The 21,469-nt window shown below is 52.5% G+C and overlaps 2 protein-coding genes across 2 annotated transcripts in view; both read left to right on the plus strand.

Moving 5' to 3' along the window:
* The window catches only part of IFFO2 (intermediate filament family orphan 2), a 160,486-nt gene that overhangs the window by 18,538 nt on the left and 120,479 nt on the right, over positions 1–21,469 (plus strand). Inside the window, exons 7-9 of the mRNA XM_063317636.1 lie at positions 325–417; positions 757–887; positions 1,020–3,597. Coding sequence (XP_063173706.1) covers positions 325–417; positions 757–887; positions 1,020–1,113 — 318 coding nt within the window. The 3' untranslated portion in view covers positions 1,114–3,597. The remainder of the gene's footprint in view (positions 1–324; positions 418–756; positions 888–1,019; positions 3,598–21,469) is intronic.
* On the plus strand, positions 6,552–21,411 carry ALDH4A1 (aldehyde dehydrogenase 4 family member A1). Its single transcript, XM_063317509.1, has 15 exons — positions 6,552–6,624; positions 9,429–9,522; positions 10,133–10,225; positions 10,748–10,795; positions 11,948–12,103; positions 12,407–12,556; positions 13,201–13,275; positions 13,878–14,065; positions 15,129–15,202; positions 16,135–16,331; positions 17,520–17,567; positions 18,872–19,024; positions 19,405–19,526; positions 19,912–20,030; positions 20,510–21,411. Exons 1-15 carry the CDS (start codon positions 6,575–6,577, stop codon positions 20,620–20,622), a joined length of 1,680 nt encoding a protein of 559 aa, XP_063173579.1. The 5' UTR covers positions 6,552–6,574; the 3' UTR covers positions 20,623–21,411.

Genomic DNA, 21,469 nt, shown 5'->3' on the forward strand with positions numbered 1-21,469 from the left:
AGATGCGATGATGGTGCGATTTTAACCCCGGCTCCTTAACTGACGGGGCTCCTGTGCCAGAGCCGGGCTCGCAAGCCACCTGGCTGCGCTTCAGAGCGGGACGTGGCTCCGGGGTCTGGGAGGCCAGCAAAGGCAGAGCCCCGTTGGTTGGACCCGAACGTGGCCGCCGTGTTGGGGGGGCGGTCCCCATCCGAAAGGGCTGCGCACAGGCGCGGCCCCTGAGAAAGCTGTGGAGGGGCCCCCGGGAGGCTGGGTGGCTCGGGGCCCCGGGGGCAGCTTGCTCGCCTGCCTCTCCCCGAGGCTGCATCTCGGTCTCTCTTTCAGCAAGAGGAGAACCTGGGAAACTTGATCCACGAAACGGAGTCTTTCTTCAAAACCAGAGACAAAGAGTATCAAGAAACGATAGGACAGATAGAGGTAAAAATAAAATTACGAGACACCCGCAGAGGCCGCCCTCCGCGGCCTCCGGAGGCCAGGCCTCTCCGCTGCGGTGGTGGGAACGGGGCGGGGGGCGTCCCTTCTCCAGCGTCACGAGAGGAGGCGCCGCCTGCAGACGTCGCCGGGCGAAAGGCTGTCCTCCTCTTGCGCCGTTACAGAGACGCAGGGGAAGCTGGTCGCTGTCTTCCGGAGGGCCGAGCCTCGCCCACAGCCCGGCCCTGCCGGGTCGGCTCAGGCGTGAGGCCCGCTGGGCAAAGGGGCCGGGCCCTTGGGCGGGGGGGCGTACTGGCCAACCACCTGTGCCCCTGCCTTCCACAGCTGGAACTGGCCACGGCGAAGAGCGACATGAACCGCCACCTCCATGAATACATGGAGATGTGCAGCATGAAGCGAGGCCTGGACGTGCAGATGGAGACCTGCCGGCGGCTGATCAAAGGCTCCGCTGAAAGGTGGGTGGGGGGAACGTGGCGCTGCCCCGCTTTACCCAGAACCCCCCGGCGGGAACGGGGGGGGCGGCAGGGGGCGGCTGGTCTAGAGCTCACCGGGTCCGACCCCTTCTCCGCCTCTCCTCCCCCCTGCAGGAATTCCCCGTCTCCCAGTTCCCTCGCCAGCAGCGACTCAGGGAACACGGACGAGATTCAGGACGACTTCGACGCCGAGCCGATGGTCAGCTGACAGAGCCCCGGAGCGTTGGGGCGAAGGGGGCGGGAGACGAGCCCGGAGAAGAGTTGGAAGCGCGCGCAGCATGAGCGATCCGGGACTCCCGCGCCCTTGGCTGGCGTGCCCGGAGGCCCGGCCTCCCGCGTCCTCTCAGGACTGGTGCTGTGGACTTTCGTACTCCTCTGCAAACGGCAAATGTGACGAACCAAGAAACTGCACTTCTGCCCGTGCCTTTGCCCCAGGCTGAGCCCTCCGAGCCCCTGGCACGGCCGCCTGCTTCTGGTGGGAGGCCGGCCCCCAGGGACGGGTGCCTCTGCAGGGGGGGGGCAAAGAGGCTCCTGACCGAGGCCAGCGCCCTTCTTCGCAGGCGGTGCCAACCAAGGAGCCTTTGGGGGGTGGCCCTGAGGTGCCAGGGCCCAGAGTTCTTAATAGCCCAGGGCAAGGCCGGAAGGACCACAGGGTGGGGAGGAAGGTCACGGTTTTAACTACTATGCAAAAAAAAAAAGGCAAAGTGCTTGCTCGCCTTATTTCTGCGGCACGTCTGGGCCCCTGCTGCACTTTGGTCCCCCCCCCAGAAGGAAAGCTGGGCGCTTGTCCGCCTGGGGTCCCTGGCCCGGCCCTGTTCGGTTCCGCTTCTTGAAAGAGCTGCTCTGGCGTCGCCATGGCTGGAGGCCTGCGTTCCTCTGCTGCTTCCCCGAGTGCCGGGTGTCAGGCTCCCGGGCTCAGGGGCTCCAAGCAGTGAGGAGGGAAGCCACGGGGTATGGCAGGTGGGGAGTCCCCCAGCCGGGGGTCCGGGCGCCTGGCACCCAAGGTGCCATCTCGTTTTTCCATTCCGTTGACAGTGTTACGTGGGGGCAAGAGACGGACGTGCCATTCAGGGGAGTTTGGCAGGTTGCCCAGACCCGCGGCCCAACTGAAAAGGGAAGCGAGGCCCCTGCTCCCCCCTGCCCCCCACCCACATTTGGTGGCTGCAATGTGTGTGTTGGGACCTGTTTGCCGGTTTGTTGCTTGGGCTTCTGTGGAGGGCTGGCTTTGGATGCGGGCTGTGGCAGGGTTAGAGTCAGCTAGGAAGACCCCCCTGTCCACGGCTCATGCCAGCCAGCAGCCCCCCTCCAGCTGGGCACATTTCCACCTTTGTCCTCACACGGAAAGTCTCCCGAGGAGGGGTGCGGTTTCTCTCTGGCACAAACAGCCGCTGCGTCCAGAGGGACCCTTGGGAGACGGGCTGCTTGGAGCACCTTTTCCCACAACACCGTGAGCTTGTGCAATCAAACGCTTTTGGGTGGGGGGGGGTTCTTATTCCAAAGTGCTTTTCCTTTGCTGTTTTTCTAGCAAAAGTTGCACCTTTCTGTTTTCTTTAATCCTTCAGGGAGCAGGTTAAAAGCAAACCGCCCACCAGTACGACTACTTTCATTTTTTTAAGAGTTGATACTCGGTACTTTCGTAAAAGTATGCCTTGGGGTCACAGAGCCAGAGTTTAATTCGGGCTGCTTCAGTCGGTGGCTTTGCAAAAGACGAGCGACGCGCCTCTCTCCTCCGAGTGCCCTTGAACGCCTGTCAGATTTCACAGTGGTTGAGCTGCCTGGCGGTGGAGAATGTGCTGTTCTGCTGTTGCAGCAAAATCAGGGCAGCTTGTGGATCTCCCGTTTTCTGGCTGCTTGATTGTGTATTTCATTATTTTGTTTGTGAATGCAGAAGCATGGTTTTGGTGTTTAAGCTTTTAATGGCTGGCACGTGAATACGGGTTTGAGGGGGTGGGCGTGGTTCGAAGGGCCGGTTCTCGCTGGGGGGTGACCGGGTGAGGAAGGCACTGTCACTTGGCTTGGGGACTCAAGGACAGTTCATCTCCTGGCTGGGATTAGGTGGCCCCTGCATCGCTATCCACGGGGTCCCCAAAAGTCAAGACGGAGGCTGCACAGTCAAATCCCCTCTTTACGTGCACGAGGTGGGGAATTTGACTGTGCGGTCTCCATCTTGACTTTTTTGACCCTCTGGGCACTTGTCACAAAGGAGTTTTTTTGTAGGTGTCAAAGGGAGGTGGGAAAGATTTGCATAAGAATAAAGTTAGGATGATACAGTATAGTAATGGTGAAGGTGGTGATCGTCAATATTGTATGCAGTCTGTACTTAGATTTTTGCCTTCACTGTTTGGAAACGGGGGTGGGGGGTTGTCCCAAGTGAAGTTCAAGGGTGAACAGAGCAGACACGCAATTCTGGTTGGTAGCACCCAGCGTTGCTTCGCTTAGGCACGTTGCAGTTGACTGCTGAAACGGTGGGCAGGCAGGGATTGCGTTGAAGGCGGGCATTTCATCCGTCTGCAGTGATTTGAAGCGCATCAGGAAAAAGAATGGTGGGACTGCTGGGCATACTTTTGATGACCTCCTTTTCCCCCCTTCTGTAAGGCTGTAAATACTTTGTTTTGTATTCATAAGGCCGTGTCCTAGCGACACTTTTTAAAGACTTACAAATCTCCTTTCCTCGTGGGTTTTTAAAGGGAGGGTGGAAGCTAACAATTTTTCTTTGCTTGTTAGCAGGGTGATGGCGATCTGTCAAATTCCTAAGCAAACTGGGTTTGTACAAAACGTGGGGAGAGCCTTCTGCCTACTTCATGAATGCATGTTGTTTAAAAAGGAAAAAAAAAGAATAAAATGTCCAAAGAAACTGTACCTTGTTCCCAGGATTTTATAATTTAATCTTAGCTCAAACAACAACAAGGGAGCAGTCCTGTTTCTGAAATTTAAGCCCCAGAGTCATCCCTGTGAAATTCCCTGAGACCAAACATTCCTCAAAGCCAGTGTCACACCTTTCTTACTGGACAGCAGGTAGGGGGAACGACTTAAGAAGCAGAGACTCTGTCCTGCCCTCCTGGATCCGCCAGCAGCCATGCCAGGGGCACGTTTGAGAAGTCCCGGGCCGGGGTTCCCCCCCAGCGTCTCTGTGACGAAACTGAGAGAACAATCCGGGATTCCGTCATGCCATTACTTGGGTGTCTTCAGGACAGGTCCAGTGGCCCTGGAGAATTACTTAAAGCCAGTTCAGCCTTGTCTCACACGGATGTTTCGTGGCAGGAAGGTGGTTCTGAATAGAAGCAACCGTTTTCTTTGGCTGATAAGTTGTGTGAGCCAGAAACCCTTTCTGGACGTTGGCAGAGCTGCGGCAAAAACGTCCAGGAATGGTTCACTTGGTCAGGAAGGGCAACTTCCAAAAGGCCCTGTCGGTGCCTTCAAGTAGTGCTGCAGGCACCGACGAAGCGAAGGAGCTGCGCGCCAAGCCGGCTTGCCGAAATACATGCTCCTTTTTCATAGCCAATGGGTGGCATAGGGCCCTTCAGGCTGGGATAAAGAGCAGGTGCAGAGCTGCCGGATGACAAAATGGATGTCCTTCCTACCGCAGCAATCTTGTTCAGAGCCATGTGCCCTGTCTGCGTTTGGGGGGTGAGTGAATGAGGGGGAGAAGGCTGATGCAGAGCGATAGCTGTCACCCCAGTCCTTACCCCTCTTTCTTGAAGTTGCCCGAGCATTTGATAAAAGCTGGCTCTTTGGAAGAGAAATGTTACTCTGTTGTGCTTTATATTCTGTATATTGGCCTGTTTTCAGGGGTGCTGGGGGTGTAACCGGGCTTCGTGTATTTGTGCTCTTGCCAGAGCTTGCTCCAAAAGGGGTGTGTGTGTGTGTGTGTGGTGGTTTCCCCTTTTCCCCTCTGCGTTTCAAGGACGTGGAGGGCGCGAGGGCGCAAGCTTTCAACCAGGCACTGAGAAATTGTCCTGAGCCTCGGACTCCGGACCCTTCTAGGGATCGCTTCCGCCCGCCCGCCAGTGCCAAACCTGCCAGACACATTGAGCCAACCTGTTCTCCTCTTCCTCCCGAGCGACGCATGGCACACCGGCTCCCTTCTCCACGCTGGGTCCATCACCCCGTGCTGTTGGGTTCCTCCCTGAAGGCGGGGGTGGTTTTTCTCCCGTTTTGAGTTATCTTTCCTTTCATACGACCATGTACCAAACGGGTTTCTCTACAAATCGAGGATGTTCTTGAAGCTTCTCGGTGGGGGGAAGCAGGGTATGATCGTTCTTTGTTTCAAAGGAAGGAACCCCTGACAATAAATGCCAAATTTTCTGGTTACTAAAGTTACGTGTCGTTCTTTTTCACCCAAATGCCATTTCTGAACGCAAGCCCTCCTGCTTCCTCCCTGCTCAGTGATCAGGCCTCTGGTCCTGGGTCTGGTGCCCGGCTTCATAAAGAGGTTCAGGAGAAAATGCAGGGCTGAGAAGGATCTTTTTTGGGGAAGCCGGGCACGTGCAGGACCCCTCTGAGGGTCGGGGCCAAAGTTGTTTAAAGCTTGAAAGAGCGAGGTCAGGTCAGGATGGAATTGCGCCTAGAGAGCAGCTGGCAAGGAGTGCCAGTCTTTGAACATCACCCAATCCCTGTCCTTTGCCCCTGTGGCTGCGTTTGGCACCAATTGCCACCAGCTCAGGAAGAGTCCTCTCTGTATCCCCCCTCTGCAAAACAAAGTGAGCCCCAGCCTTTTAGTGTGGGGCGCCCTGGGCCAAGCAGGCTGAACCTTGGGCACCCCTGACCAGGTGCCCCCACATTGTCTGGGTTTCATTCCATGCTGGTGTTGGGCTTTGGCGGGCAATTGCGGTACGGATAACTCCAGAGGGTTTCCGCCAGGTGGCGTTTGTGTGGGCAGAGCCCGGTGCCTGCGGGCAGAGTGACAGTCCCCTAGCCAGGGGCCCACCAGGTAGGAAGCCTGCCAGGCCGAAGGGATCCACAGCCGCCAAGGGGCTCTGCTAATTTCCTAGCCTTGCACCCCCTTTCCTGCAGGATCGCGTTGGGGTGGGCAGCGTTCTTCTGATCCTGTGCCCATCCACGCACGCCCCCTGCGAGGTAGGCTGGCCCGGCCCCAAACCCACTCAGGGAAGCCTGTGTCTAAATGGAGCCCCCCTCAATTGCATCCCCCTCCAACAGGACTGGAGCGGCGCTGCTGCGCTGCTTGGCACGGCCCCCACCGAGAGTGATGGGACTTGTAGTCCTGCCTGCGCCTGCCCCCTCCCGCCCGTTGTGCAATCCTCCCTCCCTCCCTCCCGCGGCGCGGGAAGGAGTGGCGCGAGCGCGGCCTCCGATTGGTCCTCCGGGGGCGCCTTCCGATTGGCCGCAGCGCTTCCCGCCCCTTTCCCGGGAGCGCGACGGGCTCGTCCACTTGTCGCGCCTGGGAGGGGCGCCCCTCGGCCGCCCTCCCTGTCTGGGGGCCTCTTCCCAAACCTGGGAAGACATTTCCGAAAGTTGTTTAAAAAAGCCGCAAAACTGAGGTGATCGTGCCCCTCCTTCAAGAGGGGCGGAAGGAGCGCCGCGGCACGCTGTCGCGCGGGAGGGACAACCGGCCCCCCCTTTCCCGCCGGGAGAATGGTTCGGCCCGGTCGGTGCCACGGGCCGCCCGGCATCCCCGCCGTCACTCGGTCGCTCCCTCGCGCGCGGGTGGGATGGCGCCGCTGCCGCTGCTCCGCCGGCCGGGCGCCCTCCGCAGGCTGGGGTGAGTCTCTGCGGAGGAGCGGGCCCTCCCCGGGGACGGCCGCCCCCGTCCTCCCCGGCCGGCGAGGGGCGGCCCCGCCGCCGGGGAGGATGGGGCAGAGGCCAGGGCCTTGCGACGCCCCCATGTTGGAGGGGCCCCTCCTGGGGGGCCTGAGGGAGGGGGGGCAGCCCCCCAACAGGGGCGGCTCAGGAATGGGGTCTTCCAGGGTGCCCCGCCCCCAATCCCCCGCCCCCCATTTCAGGAATTAACTCCCCCCTTGGCAGCCTCTAATTTATGCTGCTGATTGATGATGATGATGATGATGATTATTATTATTATGGTGCTATGCTTATGACTATTACTATATTGTTAGTCTCGTTATTAATAATCATGTTTCTTTCCTTTTTCTTCCTTCCACCTCACTTTATTTTCTGTCTCCCTTATCTTTATCCTAAGGAGAACCTGGCATCAGCTGCTCTTTTAGACTGGGGGTTCCAGCCAGCACAGCTGCCCTGCAAATAAATCAATAAATAAAACACACAGACACACACGCATGTATATTGGGGAGGGGGATGAGACCATTTTCCTTGGGTTCTCCAGAAACCCTTCGAAATCTGAGTCCAAGGAAAGTGGTGTCCCCCAGCTCTAAGTTTTCCCCTCCTTTGGGGGGAAAAACTGACCCTTCTGTCCTTTTCTGTCCCCCCCCCCTTTTTTTTTTTTTGCTTCCAGCCCAGGACTTGAAAAAGAGGCAGGTTGGTCAAGGTGGTGAAATATTCTGGCCCTGTCGTAAGCTAGTGGAAAATTTTTCTCTCTCTGTCATTTTGTTTGGTTGGGTGAAATAGATCTCCTGGGGCAGGAAGATAGAACTGGCCTTTCCAGTCTTCTGATTTCAATTTAAACTGTCTGGCTTTGCTGTCAGAATTGGCCTTTTAGGGCTACTTATGGGCAAGAAAAATTGCAACAAAAAAAGCCTCATGAAAGCAATAAAGTGAAAAGGGCAGGAGTCAAATGAGGCTGGTAAAACAGCAGTGACAGATGTGTAGTTCCTAAATGATTTGGTTAAGAAAGCCCCAATCAAATCAAAGGCTTTAAATTTGAGGCCCAAAAGGCTCAGTCTCCTCCTCCCCCATTTAAGACCTACCTCTGAATGCGCTTTCAAAGTGTGCTCTCTACTTGTGCACACTTTCCTTTTTGGTCCTTATCAGAATTACTGAGGCTTTGGCCTTATCAGCCTTGCGTGAGATAAAGGGAAGCTGGAGCCAAGGAAACTTAACAGCTGGCCATTTTTTTTGCTCAAACCTTTTGCTTTCAAGTTGCCCCGGGTCTTCAAAATCAAGGTTATGCCTCAGAACCTGCTGAGGCAGAAAATTCAAAACTTTGCACTGGGGCACACAAGTCCAGCTCCTCGAGCGTGCATTTTGCTGACCACACATTCCAGCTTGGGATTTGGAAAGCGAGAGAGAATTGGAGACGAAAGGTTTTAATAGGAGCAGTCCCTTCTTAGAAGCTGCTCTTTTGAAGTAAATGCTCTCTACGGTTCATCGTGTGTGTCAGCTGTCAGTTTTGTAAAAAATGTATTTGCTCAGGGTATTAGCATTAGGCTTGGATTGGGGACGGCCTGGTTCAAATCCAACTTACAAAGTGACTTTCAGTCGATTACTGTTTTGCACATCCTTGAGTTCCAAGGGGAGGAGGCACATTTTAAATTTCAGTTAACCTCATTTTATTTAAAACATTTAAACCCCACTTCAGACAGAGAATAGGTTCCCGGCACAGCCTGTAAATTCCAGTAGTGTGACCCTGTCCCCAGGCTTACAATGTAAGAAGCATAACACACAAGGAAAAGGAAATGGGGAGGGAAGAGGAATTGAACAATCATGGGTGGGGGAGTAGATAGTAGGTATGGTTATTTATAGCTTAGGAAGGCCTCTCAAAAAGTAACAGTGGCAAACTACTTCCATATTGCTACCTGCAAAGCTGAATGAAGGCCCATGTGAAGTTGTTTATTCATTTAGTCGCTTCCGACTCTGTGACTTCATGGACCAGCCCACGCCAGAGCTTCCTGTCGGTCGTCAACACCCCCAGCTCCCCCAGGGACGAGTCCGTCACCTCTAGAATATCATCCATCCACCTTGCCCTGGGTCGGCCCCTCTTCCTTCTGCCCTCCACTCTCCCCAGCATCAGCATCTTCTCCAGGGTGTCCTGTCTTCTCATTGTGTGGCCAAAGTATTTCGGTTTTGCCTTTAATATCATTCCCTCAAGTGAGCAGTCTGGCTTGATTTCCTGGAGGATGGACTGGTTGGATCTTCTTGCAGTCCAAGGCACTCTCAGAATTTTCCTCCAACACCACAGTTCCAAAGCATCGATCTTCCTCCTCTCAGCCTTCCTTATGGTCCAGCTCTCGCAGCCATATGTTAATACGTGTGAAGTTACCATGAGGGAATATTTACGTTACAATTTATTTCTATGCCTGTCTTCCACTCCTCTTGTTAAAAAGAGGCATTTTGCACTCCCTCAAGCAAGTGATGCAGGGTTCAAGTTTCAAACTTCCCTCTCTTTTAGTCCTCATTTAAAGCTCTCTCTGTGTTGCATTTTTCTAAAATTAGTGAACTTGTTTGTCTGCATTTCTGTCCTCTCTTTCTCCTAAAATTTCAAGGTAACGTACGCGGCTTTCCCATTCCCCTTTCTTTTTTAACAGCGCGGCCGTCTTTGGAGCTGAAGAAATAAAACTTTAGTACATCACGGCCTGCAGATTTCTCAGGGATCCCTTGTGATTCTCAGATAAAGCAGAATAATGCCTGCTTTTTTCTTCCCCTGTCCCCCAGCCTGCGATGGCAGCACCGTGCCCCTGTCAAGGTGGTCAATGAACCTGTCTTAGCCTTCAAACCTGGAAGCCCTGAGCGAGCCGCCCTCCAGAAGGTAACCTACAGAGGACCCTTGTTGTGGCATCCATGCAGGGTCCTGCCCTTAGCCGGCGCATCCAGTCAAGGGGCAGCGAACCCATTAATCCCGTGTCTGCTTGCTCTCCAAGCTCAGTTACATCATTTTCGTTGCAGGGCACGGTTGCTCAGGATGAGAAGCGAAGCTGCACACTGACTTGCACTAATCACGAAAGGCAGAGACCGAAAGTGTGGCCACAGTGTAGTGGCCATCCGTTGCTTGCAGTGGGCAGATAAAGCTTCCGAGATCAGGGGTTTGGGGACCGTGGGATTTTGGGGAGGGATTCGAAGCGAGGAAGAAAGATGTAGTCGCTTCAGATGCAAAGGGTCGCAAGGAGGGAAGGAAGGAAGGAAGGAAGGAAGGAAGGAAGGAAGGAAGGAAGGAAGGAAGGAAGGAAGGAAGGAAGGACTGCAACACAAATATCCTAATTGGGAAATGAAGAGAGGGGGGGCATGAGGTCTCCAGATTAGGAAGGTGTGTGCAGCACATTCCAGCACAGGGATCGGAGGAAGCATCTGGTGTGATCGGAGCAGCAGGACGGGTGGGCCAACAGCTAGCACGTCTGTAAAGTTATCGCTTCCCTCCGCAGGCTCTAAATGACTTGAAGGGCAAGACAGAAGAGATTCCGTGCGTTGTCGGGGGCGAGAAAGTGTGGACAACCGATGTGAGGTATCAAGTGTCGGTGAGTTCTGCCGGCAAGGCCTGCTACGTTGGTAGTCTGACCTAACGGCGGTAATAAAATCCCCCCTTCTTTCCCAAGCCCACAGGCTCCAGCTTTTGTTTTAAAAAGAGCACAGTTCATCAATATTTGACAAAAGACCTAAAAGACGCTGTCTGGTGGTGGGTTTGGTGCTGGCCATAAGTATTTTACTGGCTGCCCTTTCTTTTGGTAAGTCCATCAGCAATTGGAAAGTTGGACGGCTTACTTAAGAATAATTGGATGCATCTCCGTTTAAAACAGGCACGGGTGGTTTTTGATTCTGGGGAAGTGTTTGCCCCAAATTCACTTCCAGATTCAGAAATAGGCCCCCTTCCTTGCAGTGGAACCCCTATCTTTTCAGCCCCCACATCTGTAGTCCTCTGGATAAAATTCAGAGAAGGACCACCAGATCGGTCAGGCCTTGAACCTGGCTCTGTGTGGTGATAGTTGGTCAAAATGCTCACGCGGTTCTTCCCCTCTCCCTCCTGTTCTCTTCTTTTTCAGCCCTTCAGTCGTTTGCACAAAGTGGCCAAATACTGCTATGCTGGTAAGGTGAGCAGAGCATCCCGCTGTATGACTTTTTGGGAATTTTTGCGGATATGAATCATTTCAGATCGGGGGTGCACTTGCAAGCACGTTTTATAATAATTGAGAGTCCTTGAAAGCCCCGGAGAAATCCATCTAAAAAGGAGGGTGTCCGTTGTTTGTCTGAATGACTCGTTGTTCTGTCCCTGGCTCCAGTCACTCAGCTTCACTCTGTTTCTGCCTGTGAGATTAACTCCTTCGCTCATTCCCGATGCAGCAGAATTTAACCTTCCTTTGGGAGGTTTCCTGACCACATTACTTTTCCAAGCACCCAATTAGGAGCTGTGCTCAAAGCACAACTTGTAGAGATAGTCCTTGAATTATGACCACAATTGGGACTGGAATTTCCGTTGCTAAGCGATGCTGTCATTAAGTGAGTCGTGCTTGATTTCATGACCTTTTTTGCTGTGGTCATTAAGTGAATCGCGTGGTTCCCCATTGATTTTGCTCGTCGGGAGCCAGCTGGGAAGGTCACAAATGGTGATCACATGACCCTGGGGCACTGCAACTGTCGTAAGTACACGCTGGTTGCCAAGCATCCAAATTTTGATCATGTGATTAGGGGGGAAACCCCTGCAGTGGTTGTAAGTGCAAGGACCAATTGCAAGTCACTGTTTCCAGCACCATCATAACTTCGAATGGTCGTAAGTCGAGGACTACCTGTACAGAGCTGCAGATAAGGGAGTGCCAGGGAAGGCAGGGTTCTACAAAAATACAGGCTCTGGACCAGATTACAGAACTTAAGTTTTTGGCCACTCCGGGCCATCCTCTGTTGCTGAAAGTGAATGGCTGGGTTGGCCAAAATATTTGAAAAGGTTGGAGCAAATGTATAGCCCTTGATGGACAGAGTCACTAAGGATTAATCTGTTTTTAAAGCCGCTCAAATTTCTGGCCATCTCGTGGCAGGGGGTCCCACGTTTTCATGATGCTTGTCGCATTAAAAAAAATGTTGGGGGGGTCCTCCATGCTGTGCTTCATTCCACCCTCCTTTGTCCTCCCCTGCCCAGTCAGGGCATCAGTGGGGTGGAAGGAAGAAGGTTTGCAGGAAAGGCCCTGAATAACTTCTCGCGTTCTGCGGGAACAAATTGCCTCATTGTGGCCAATCCTCTGCCAATCTAGGATTTATTGAACAAGGCTATCGTCGCCGCCGTGGGTGCCCGGAAGGAATGGGATCTCCGGCCCGTCCGGGACCGCGCGGAGGTCTTCTTCAAAGCTGCCGACGTGCTGAGCGGGCCCAGGAGGGCAGAGGTCTTGGCCAAGACCATGGTTGGCCAGGTAGGTGCCTTGCTGGCCCGGATCACAGCTGGCGAGCCCTGCCCAGGGCAGGTCGTTCTGCGCTGGGAGGGAAGTTAAGCAGCCTTCGAGCTGTGACTCTCCTGGGGAGTTCAGCACACCTGGGAAAAGGTGTGTAGCAGGGAGGGCCAAAGGGGAAGCTCCCTTGGGCAGGATTTGGCTTGGTGGCAGTCGGTTGCTAACCCTGGGTGTTGCTAGCTTTGCTGGAAGATTTCTCTGTCACCCCCCCACCCCTATTGCTACCATCCTGCCCCGCCTCACTTCTTCTCCCGCTCTCGTCTCCAGGCTAAGACGGTCATCCAAGCAGAGATCGACACGGCTGCAGAGCTGGCCGACTTCTTCCGCTTCAACGCCAAGCACGCCATGGAGTTGGAGGGGGAGCAGCCCATCAGCGCCCCTCCCAGCACCAACAGCCTGGTGTACCGGGGGCTAGAGGTAGGGAGGAACCCCTCTGCGCCAACACTCGAACCTCCATCCTGACTTCGCAGGGTCTGGGGCAAAGAGGGGGCCCCGTCTTTTGCCTTCACCGGGCAGGGGACCTGTGGGAGCAGCCCCCAAGAATTAGTGGGGGGTCCTTGCTCCTCTGCCAGGCTGCTGGGGGCTGTTTGGTCCCCGTGCCCAAGCCGGGAATTGAGCAGGGGGAGAGAATGCCCGCGTTCATGGCTGCATTTAAAGCATTTGTGTCCCCCTTCTCAATTTAAACAGTCCCGAAGGCCTTGTGCTTCTATATGGGTTGTGAAAACGGTTATGTATAGACCACATGCAGCACAGACATAATTTTTTTTTACTTTGCATGGGTGGAGTTCTCCTGATAGGGGAGAAGCCGAAAGTTAAAGCAAGCAGATGCCCTGCCCCCCAAAAGATAGCAAAGTAGGAATTATCTGCTCCCCACCACCCACCACCACGCTTCCTGTTTTCTCCTCTCTGAGATTCTGAGAGAAACCTTTTCCAGCCTGTCCTTGCAGCACGAGGACTAGAACCTTGTAACGGGGAGGCCGTGCTTAGGGCCACGTTCCTCAGACCAGCCGCCACAGAGCAGCACAGGGTCACCTCTCCCCCTTTCCTTGGCTCTTCCGCAGGGGTTTGTGGCTGCGATCTCGCCCTTCAACTTCACCGCCATCGGAGGGAACCTGGCAGGGGCCCCGGCGTTAATGGTGAGTCTCTGCAGATCCGTTTGCTCCCTCTGCTGCCACTCTGAGCTGGGCTTGGGAATCTTTGCGGCTGCAAAGCCACAAGCGAAAGGAGAAACGAGGACAGGCATTTTATGGCCTGCTTAGACCAGTCAGGGAGCCTGCGTGACCTTCATGCTCCTCCTGCCGTTTCCCCCGGCACCTAGAATTGGGAGGTAGAGTGCCCCTGCATGTGGGGGCTCCACTCCTCCAAAATGGGCCTGTTCCTCCCCACCTGGGCCATCTAGTCTCAGCATCTCCCTCCTGGCAGGTGGAAGTAAAATTTCCCCAAAGGGACAGCGTAACTAATGTACTTAATACTCATTCCTCAACTTGGATGTATGTCAGAGAGGTTCTGTTTGATCGGGTCAAAGGCACACCTGGTCCAGCCTTTGGAAATAGGCGCCACCAGTCTCTTGGTTGTTGTTTTTGGGATGGCCACCAACATGGAATATTCTCTGCTTCTTCCTTACCAGCTGATAGGCTGCTGAGGATCCAAACATTCCTTTGTCCCTATGAGGACTAGAGCCTTTGTGGGGCTGTAGCCAGAGGAAGCTGAAGGGGGCTCTCTCCCTTTTTCCTGCCAGGGCAACGTGGTCCTTTGGAAGCCCAGCGATTCGGCCATGCTCTCCAGTTACGCCGTCTACCAGATCCTCCTGGAAGCTGGGCTGCCTCCCAACGTCATCCAGTTTGTCCCAGCTGAGGGCCCCGTGTTTGGGGACACTGTGACCGGCTCAGAGCACTTGGCTGGCATCAACTTCACTGGCAGCGTGCCGTAAGTATGGGTGGCCTGGCATCGTCTGGAGTGAAAAGTGGGAATGGTGGCTGGCAGAGGGGGTGGTTGCCCAGGCCCCATCCTCAATTCGCTACCTGGAATCTGGGAGGAAGCCCTGCGTGTCCTCCCTCTTATGAATATTGGGCCTTTTTGAAAGGTGCCAAATTAAATAAAATCAAATTAAATAGCTAAAAACCCAGCATAGAATTAAAGCGGAGGTCCGGGCACCCCACCTCTGACCCAGAGACATCTCAGTCCTTTTCGTTTCCAAAAAAGTCAAATCAAGGTGGGACTGAAGCAGAATAAATAAATTATTTTGAAAAAGCTTCCTGGATCAATGCAGGTGCTTATTATCATTTCACTGCCTATCCCCCATTTTCGAAGCCTGGCGGTGTCTCGGGGATTGCCATCCAGAAAGAAAATAGTTCGGTTTTTATGTCCCCGCTTTCTGGGCGGCGCCCCCTCCCCTTCCCTTCCTTGATTTCAAGTGTGACCAACGTCTTGCTTTTCAAAACAATAAAAATGCTAATAGCTTCACCCCAGGAGTTCCACACTCTGCCTTTTAATTTATGAGCCTCCCCCCCACCCCCATTTAAGGAGCAGGGGGCAGCCGAGCATGGCGCACTGAGCGTTCGCAGAGTGCCCAGTGGTTTTAATAGTCATGCTATAGAGCCAGAGATTGCAAGGACCAGGGAGCGGGGAGGCCTTCTGGCCCCCCCACCCAAAGACAGCAGCTGCTGACACAGCTTTTGCGAAATACTAAGTAGCTGGCGTTCTCCTTGCAAAGAATTTCATCTTCTGGTTTTAAAGTTTCTGTGGGGGTGGCTTTGGTGGGCAGGAGGGAGGGGAAGGAAGTGCTACGGAACAAGAGAGGGCTTCACGCTAACCCAGGTCAGCCTTGGTCCATCCGTGCAGGGGGCAGCTATGTGGGACCACGGCAGGGTGAGTTTGGGAAGACAGAGTTCCCTGCCCTTGTGTGCCTGCAAACTTTGGTTAAGTACAAGGAGAAGGGGGAGGAGAGGCGGGCCAATGGATTTCAGCCTTTTGTCGCCTTCCATTTTAGGACTTTTAAGCATCTCTGGAAACAGGTCTCTGAAAACCTGGACCGGTATCGTACCTTCCCACGGCTGGCTGGGGGTAAGAACCAGGAATGTGTTTGTTTTAATGCTTTTTCCCAGAAGAAAGAGAAATGCAGGGAGTGCAAATTGCTTCTCTTGATCACAAATCTAAACAGATTTTGGCAGCTTCCTTATCCATTGTGCTGACCGTCTCCCTGCTGACTCTTTTAAAGTAAAACTGCTGGGACCCCAAATGCTAAATTGGTGACGAGGAGAAAGCCTTCAGTCCCTATATAGGTAGTCCTCACTTAACCATTCATTTAGTGACAGTTCGGACTTACGACGGTGCTGAAAAAATCCAACTTATGACTGGTCCTCACACTTACAAGGGCATTTGGCAACTGGTTCACATCACCCATGGTCACGTGATCGCCATTTTCGTTCTTCCCAGCCAGCTTCTGGCAAGCAAAATCAATGGGGAAGTGTGTGATTCGCTTAACGACTGTTGCAAAAAAGGTCTTAAAATCAGGTCGGATTCACTTAACAATCGCTTCACTTAGCAACTAAAATTCTGGTTCCAATTGTGGTCATTAAGCAAGGACTACCTGTAAAATGCATTGATCTGCCGGCGTTGTGGGGAGCGGGGCACCACCAGCAGGGTCCAGATGCCCCAGCTGTGATTCCTGGTCAGGGCCCAGTATTTGCCCTGCCACGAATCTTGTGGGGAGCTGGCTCTGTAGCCAGCCTATTGAATTTCTCCCAGGTCCCCAGAACTCCCAATATGTCAATGGGGGGGGTATTCTCTTCCCCCACCTCTCTCTAATGCTTTACAAGTTGCTTTCAGTAATTCCACCGGTGCATGTCTGCCCTGAGTAGTTTTTGCAATGACTGAAAGCCAAGGAGGGTTTCCCGTTGTGGGGGCAAAGGCCTCCACCCCTCTGGGAGGGGGGTGCACGGAAGCGGACCCTGCGCTGCTCAATCGCCCCTCGCTTAACCTTCTCCCTTCCTCAGAATGCGGAGGGAAGAACTTCCACTTCGTTCACGCCTCGGCTGACGTGCCCAGCGTGGTGAGTGGGACGGTGCGCTCTGCCTTTGAGTACGGTGGCCAGAAGTGTTCGGCCTGTTCCCGCCTCTATGTGCCCGACTCCCTCTGGCCTCGCGTCAAGGCTGGCCTGCTGGAGGAGCACCGGAAGATCAAAGTGGGAGACGTGAGTTGTGGCCCGGGAATAGGGGGCCCTCGCGGGCTGCTAGGTCCTGCCCCGAAAGTCATTCCTGGATGTGCTTCCCAGCCCCATATTCATCTTCAACAGGAGCCCATTTGTTGGGGTGACTTAAAAATTAGCTTTCAGGGCTTGATTGGTGGCATGGGTTGGCCTTTTGAATGCTGGTGACTATTGACATGTGTAGTCCAAAGGATAAAGCCACGAGATGTGAGGAAGGAGGGAGATGGAGGGAGGAGGAAAAACACAAGCCCAGGGCTCCATTTTTACCACAACAAGCAGGGAGGCTTTTTTTTATATAAAACTTTATTATTTTCAGAGTATAGTTAAGATACAAAAAAAAGAAAATAGAATAGATAGAAAAAAGAACTAAAGAAAAAAGAAAAAAACTAATATAGTGTCAATAGAAAGAGAACAGTAACAAAAAGTGACTTCTGACCTTCTCCAATACAGATACAGATAAATTTACAAATCTAATCTCTTACAATTAATTAGCCTATCATAACATTATCTCTATTACAACAGACCATTTAATCACTAAAACCCAAAGTCAAAACATCATGTTTTTCTATTACAAGCAAGTACTCTAAAAGTGGTTGCCAAGCAGATATAAATCCAGAAACAGAGTGTTCTCCTATTAAAACTGTTAATTTAGCAATTTGAGCCAAATCCATTAATTTAACAATCCAATCTTCAACCGTAGGTATTTGTGGATCCTTCCATCATTGTGCATGTAACAGCCTTGCAGCCGTAATCATGTATAACAGCAAAACTCCATGTTGTTTCTCTAACTCCTTCTCCATCAGTTCCAGTAGAAAAAGTTCTGGTTTTTTTTTTTTTGTATATTTACTTTAAGAATCTTCTGGATAGTAGTACATACTTGATCCCAGAACTTTTCAGCCTTCTCACAAGTCCACCAGAGATGATAAAAGGCACAACCGGCAGGGAGACTTTTGAAATCTTGGGGAAGGCTGGAATCTTTATTTGATGGAGAACTTTACAGGCTGGAAGTCTGAGATCTTCCCACCTCCGGATCCAACGGGGAACTTCCGTAGTCTGAACTCTGGCACAGACCAGTTTCTCTAGATAACACAGAGCCCGCTGGAGCAGCATTTGGGCTACCCCCAAAGGCGTTGCTGAGTTCCTTATGTCTGCTTTGTTGGGCTTTCTCCGCAGCCAACCGAAGATTTCGGAACGTTCTTTTCAGCGGTGATCGATAGCAAGGTTAGATCCCGTTCTTCCTCGTACATATAAACCTGCTTCCGTTTTCCGCAGGCAGAATTTTTATACTTTGCCATTTGCATGCGCCAACTAACACTTGGAACAAGCCTCTGTGTGTGTGTTATGCTATTTTTTAGTCTCGGTATTGAGATAGTACCTTTCTCGCCATAACTTAACAAACTAGTGAGGTTTTTCTTGAGGGGGTTCATCAGTGAGTGGAGGGTGGGGCTCAAGATACTCTCCTACCTCTAATTTTGGCTGGTGTGTTGGGAAATCTGCAGGCGGGGATTGGGACTTTGCCAGAGGCCATCATATTTTCCCTCTATTTTCTTCTCTTGCCTGCTTCCCATTCCCACTTTTACAAATTACCTTTGCTCAAAATAGTAAGGAGTTGGGGGTTAAGATGCTAAGGCTGATCAAACGCGCACTCTTTAACACTTCTCGGATCAGCCAAATTACAATCAAATCTAAAGAGCCTTTTTAAGAATTCCTTTGTCCCTGGTCGTGCTCTTCCTCAGCCAAAGGGCCCCCACAAAAACGGTGCTAATTAAAACCGAGGCAATCAAGATAGCCCCCGGAGCAAGTCAGTTGTTCTGAAACCCAAGAACGGCACGATAGTTAGAAGGTTTAACGCTGCGGCCAATTCAGCGGCCGACAGAGATAGAACAGGTCCTCCTTTGTGTGCCAAGCTGTTAATGGCCAGGGAGCATCGGAAAACCGCATGGAAAGTTAGGGATTCGGGTCGCAAGGGGGTTTTATTCCAAAACTTTGAAGTGCAATGCAAGGAGAGGATTGGCTTAGCCACCTTGCGCGCAACCAGGGTGGTTTTGTTTCTTAAAAACGCCACTTCCCCAGGGGGCCATCAGCCAAGACCACTGAGACTCCAACTGGCTTCCCCCCCGTGTCATCACCCACATTGTGGGGCCACCCTTTCCCCCCAACCTGCCATGGCCCCCTGCCTCATCTTCCGTGGAGTCTCTCCTGTCCTCTCTCCCTGCTGTCTCTCCAAGAACCGAGGCCTCGGGCTTCTCTTTGTTGGAGCAAAGCAGAAAAATAAGTCTATCTTTAAAGCCATATTGATAAGATTCCTTTTCTTCTGTCAGTCAGTTCCTCCAGGGTAGAAGGCTCTGTCATTTATTCTGCTCTGCTGCTCTTACAATGTATTCATCTCCACCCAGGAATTTGGGGTGTTGCATTTTCCAGCAGGCATATTGTTCTGTTTGCCTGGTTGCGTGCCAGGCACATCTAGAACTCAGCCCGTTGTCCCACGGACGTCGTTTCACCGTTTCTGCCGCTATGTCTTTCAGGCTTTTGGACGCATCAAGAAATGGCTCAAACGTGCCGAATCCTCACCCAATTTGAGCATCCTGGCCGGAGGCGGCTGCGATGATGCAGTGGGCTATTTTGTCCAGCCCTGCATCGTTGAGACGAAAGACCCGAAGGATGCCATCATGCAGGAGGTGAGTCTTTGCAGGGAGGGGCACCAACAGGACTTCCTTCCTTAAGACAATGCTAAAGGCATCCCACCTTCCTTGCCTGTTCCTTGCGAGGCCAGACCCTCATTTTTGCTCCCTTCTGCAAGCGGTTTAAAACATCTGTGACCATTGCAACAACTTTGCAGGCCCCCCTCTAGAACTCCCAACATCCCGCATGGCCTGTGGTGAGGGATGCTGGGAAATGTAGTTCAGGCATCCCCCGGTGGGACCGGCTCCTCACTTTTGACACCCTCGTCAAGGTGCCCCAAAAGTTTGCAGAAATTTAGACAGACCTTGGTAACATGGTTTTCACAGATGCACCAGCCCTTAAGTTTGGTTTGTTTCCCCTTTTTCCCCACGGACAGGAAATTTTTGGGCCTGTTCTGTCGGTTTATGTCTATCCAGAGAAGGAGTACAAAGATGTTCTCCACCTGATTGACAGCACATCTCCGTACGGCCTCACAGGGGCGGTGTTTGCCCGGGATAAGTAAGAACCGGGGCTCCTCGGCTGGTGGGCACGGTGGCCTCCCCCTGCTTGGATCAACCATGGCTGCAGATTGGTATTTTCAGATGTCTGGGCTGCCCTTGGGGGATTTGGGGGTGATGGTTGTGGAGGTGGGCACAGACTCAGATGCCCTTATTCTTCTCCCAGATCACAAAAGCCCATTGGCAGGGATCCCTCAACTTCACCGGGCTGGAAGACCCCAGTCCTCAACCCTGTGATTGCCACAACTCCCAGCCTTAATGAAACCCTTTTAGCCAGGAGTAGCATATCTTAGGACCCCAGGGAACAGGAGACCCTAAGCCTTTTGGGAGGGGCTAAGATACTTGCTTGAAGGTCTGATCGCTCCCCCGCCCCCATCTTCTCTCAGGGCTGTCATTGCTGAAGCCACCAAGCTCCTAAGGAACGCGGCCGGGAATTTCTACATCAACGATAAGTGCACCGGTGCCGTCGTGGCCCAGCAGCCCTTTGGGGGTTCTCGTGCCTCAGGTATGGGGTGCCAGATTGGGGAGAGGGGTGTCCTTATGACCTGGTCTGCTCTGAGAACGCTTCGAGCACTTTCTGATCAAAGGTGCTTGGTGTTACTGTTGTCGTCGTCATCACCATTATCATGCTGCTATTCAACCTTGTTCCCCATTCCTGCCAATGGCTCCCAAGCCGCAGTACAGGCGAAATAACACGCTTCATTTATTAACCACTATACCCAGCCATGGTCTGTTGAAACCAATAAGGGAGCCTTTGCTGAACACGGCAACCTTCTTTGCGCATCGCCCAAGTCGCAGTACCACGGTTTGCTGCTTGGCTGGGTTTGCACGGTGCGAGACAAGCCCAGTGACCACGTTCTTGCGACCACGTAACAGTCTAGCAAGACGTGAGAACCGAGCCTGTGTTTTCATGGGACAATGAGATCTAGCGACTTGGAATCTTTGGTCACAGAGCACTGCATTCATTTCTTCTTTTGGAAATAGGGACCAATGATAAGCCAGGCGGCGCCCATTACATCCTGCGTTGGACATCTCCCCAGGCGATCAAGGAGACCCACGAGCCGTTGGGGGATTGGAAATACCCCTACATGCAGTGATGCGGCTTAAGCGGGCCTTCCACATTGGCGTGCCGGGCTGCGGCCATCCTTGCCGATCTCTCCTAAGGCACCGAATTGCTAAGGAGTGAATTGACTTCCTTCTCTACCCTTGGATATCTTTGGGGAATTAAGAGTAACGTTTGCCTTAAAAAATAGCATTCTACCGAAAATCAAAACTTATTCCTCCCTTTTACTACTGCCACTTGTTAAAAGCTTGTGAATTTCTCAAGAGAGGCTTTGCTGCTGGACACTCTTAACGCACATTCTTCAAATTTTGTACCTGTTTCTGATAAGTTTTTGCCCCCTCCGTTCGAGGGCAGGGGAGAAGTGGCTTGTGCCAAAAGCGACATAGTGAATCTCTTTCGTTAAAGAAACAGTGGAACAGCAAAGAAGGACCCACATCCAGAGAAAACTGTGGGCATTGTGTATCAGATCAGCAAGAAAACTAAAGTAAACCCACTCCTAATAATTTTCTTCTTGCACCTCCTAAGGAATTTTGGTTGAGATTTTGCTGAAACGTTTCTCTTGTGGGGCAACCATCCTCCAGATTGGATGCTGGTTCTTCTTAAATGATGTGCTTTTGTAAATCTGAACCCTCAAATCGGGGACTTTAAAGGGGGCCTCTTGGCAGCTTGCAAACTAAGCCGGGCTGATTCTCTGCAAAAGCTCTAAAATCAAGGGACAGAAGAATAAATCAATAGGAAAAATTAAATGTATGAAACTGAGTGACTGAGGAAAGACCGATGAGCAGCTAATTTGCAGTACCTTACAGGGCATAAAACTTATAAAAATATCCACAACTATGTTCCGACATCATGATTGCATACTTTGCTTATCCCTATTTTGC

Source organism: Candoia aspera, chromosome 18 (genome assembly GCF_035149785.1).
Source record: "Candoia aspera isolate rCanAsp1 chromosome 18, rCanAsp1.hap2, whole genome shotgun sequence".
NCBI lineage: Eukaryota > Metazoa > Chordata > Lepidosauria > Squamata > Boidae > Candoia > Candoia aspera.

What these genes read in the sequence shown, in the direction of transcription:
- ALDH4A1 (XM_063317509.1), top strand. Translation starts at nt 6,575, where the DNA reads ATGGCGCCGCTGCCGCTGCTCCGCCGGCCGGGCGCCCTCCGCAGGCTG. An exon ending in CTTCCCACGGCTGGCTGGGG is followed by an intron (nt 15,203 to 16,134) that starts GTAAGAACCAGG and finishes TCCCTTCCTCAG; the next exon opens with AATGCGGAGGGAAGAACTTC. An exon ending in GGAAGATCAAAGTGGGAGAC is followed by an intron (nt 16,332 to 17,519) that starts GTGAGTTGTGGC and finishes CTTTCTCCGCAG; the next exon opens with CCAACCGAAGATTTCGGAAC.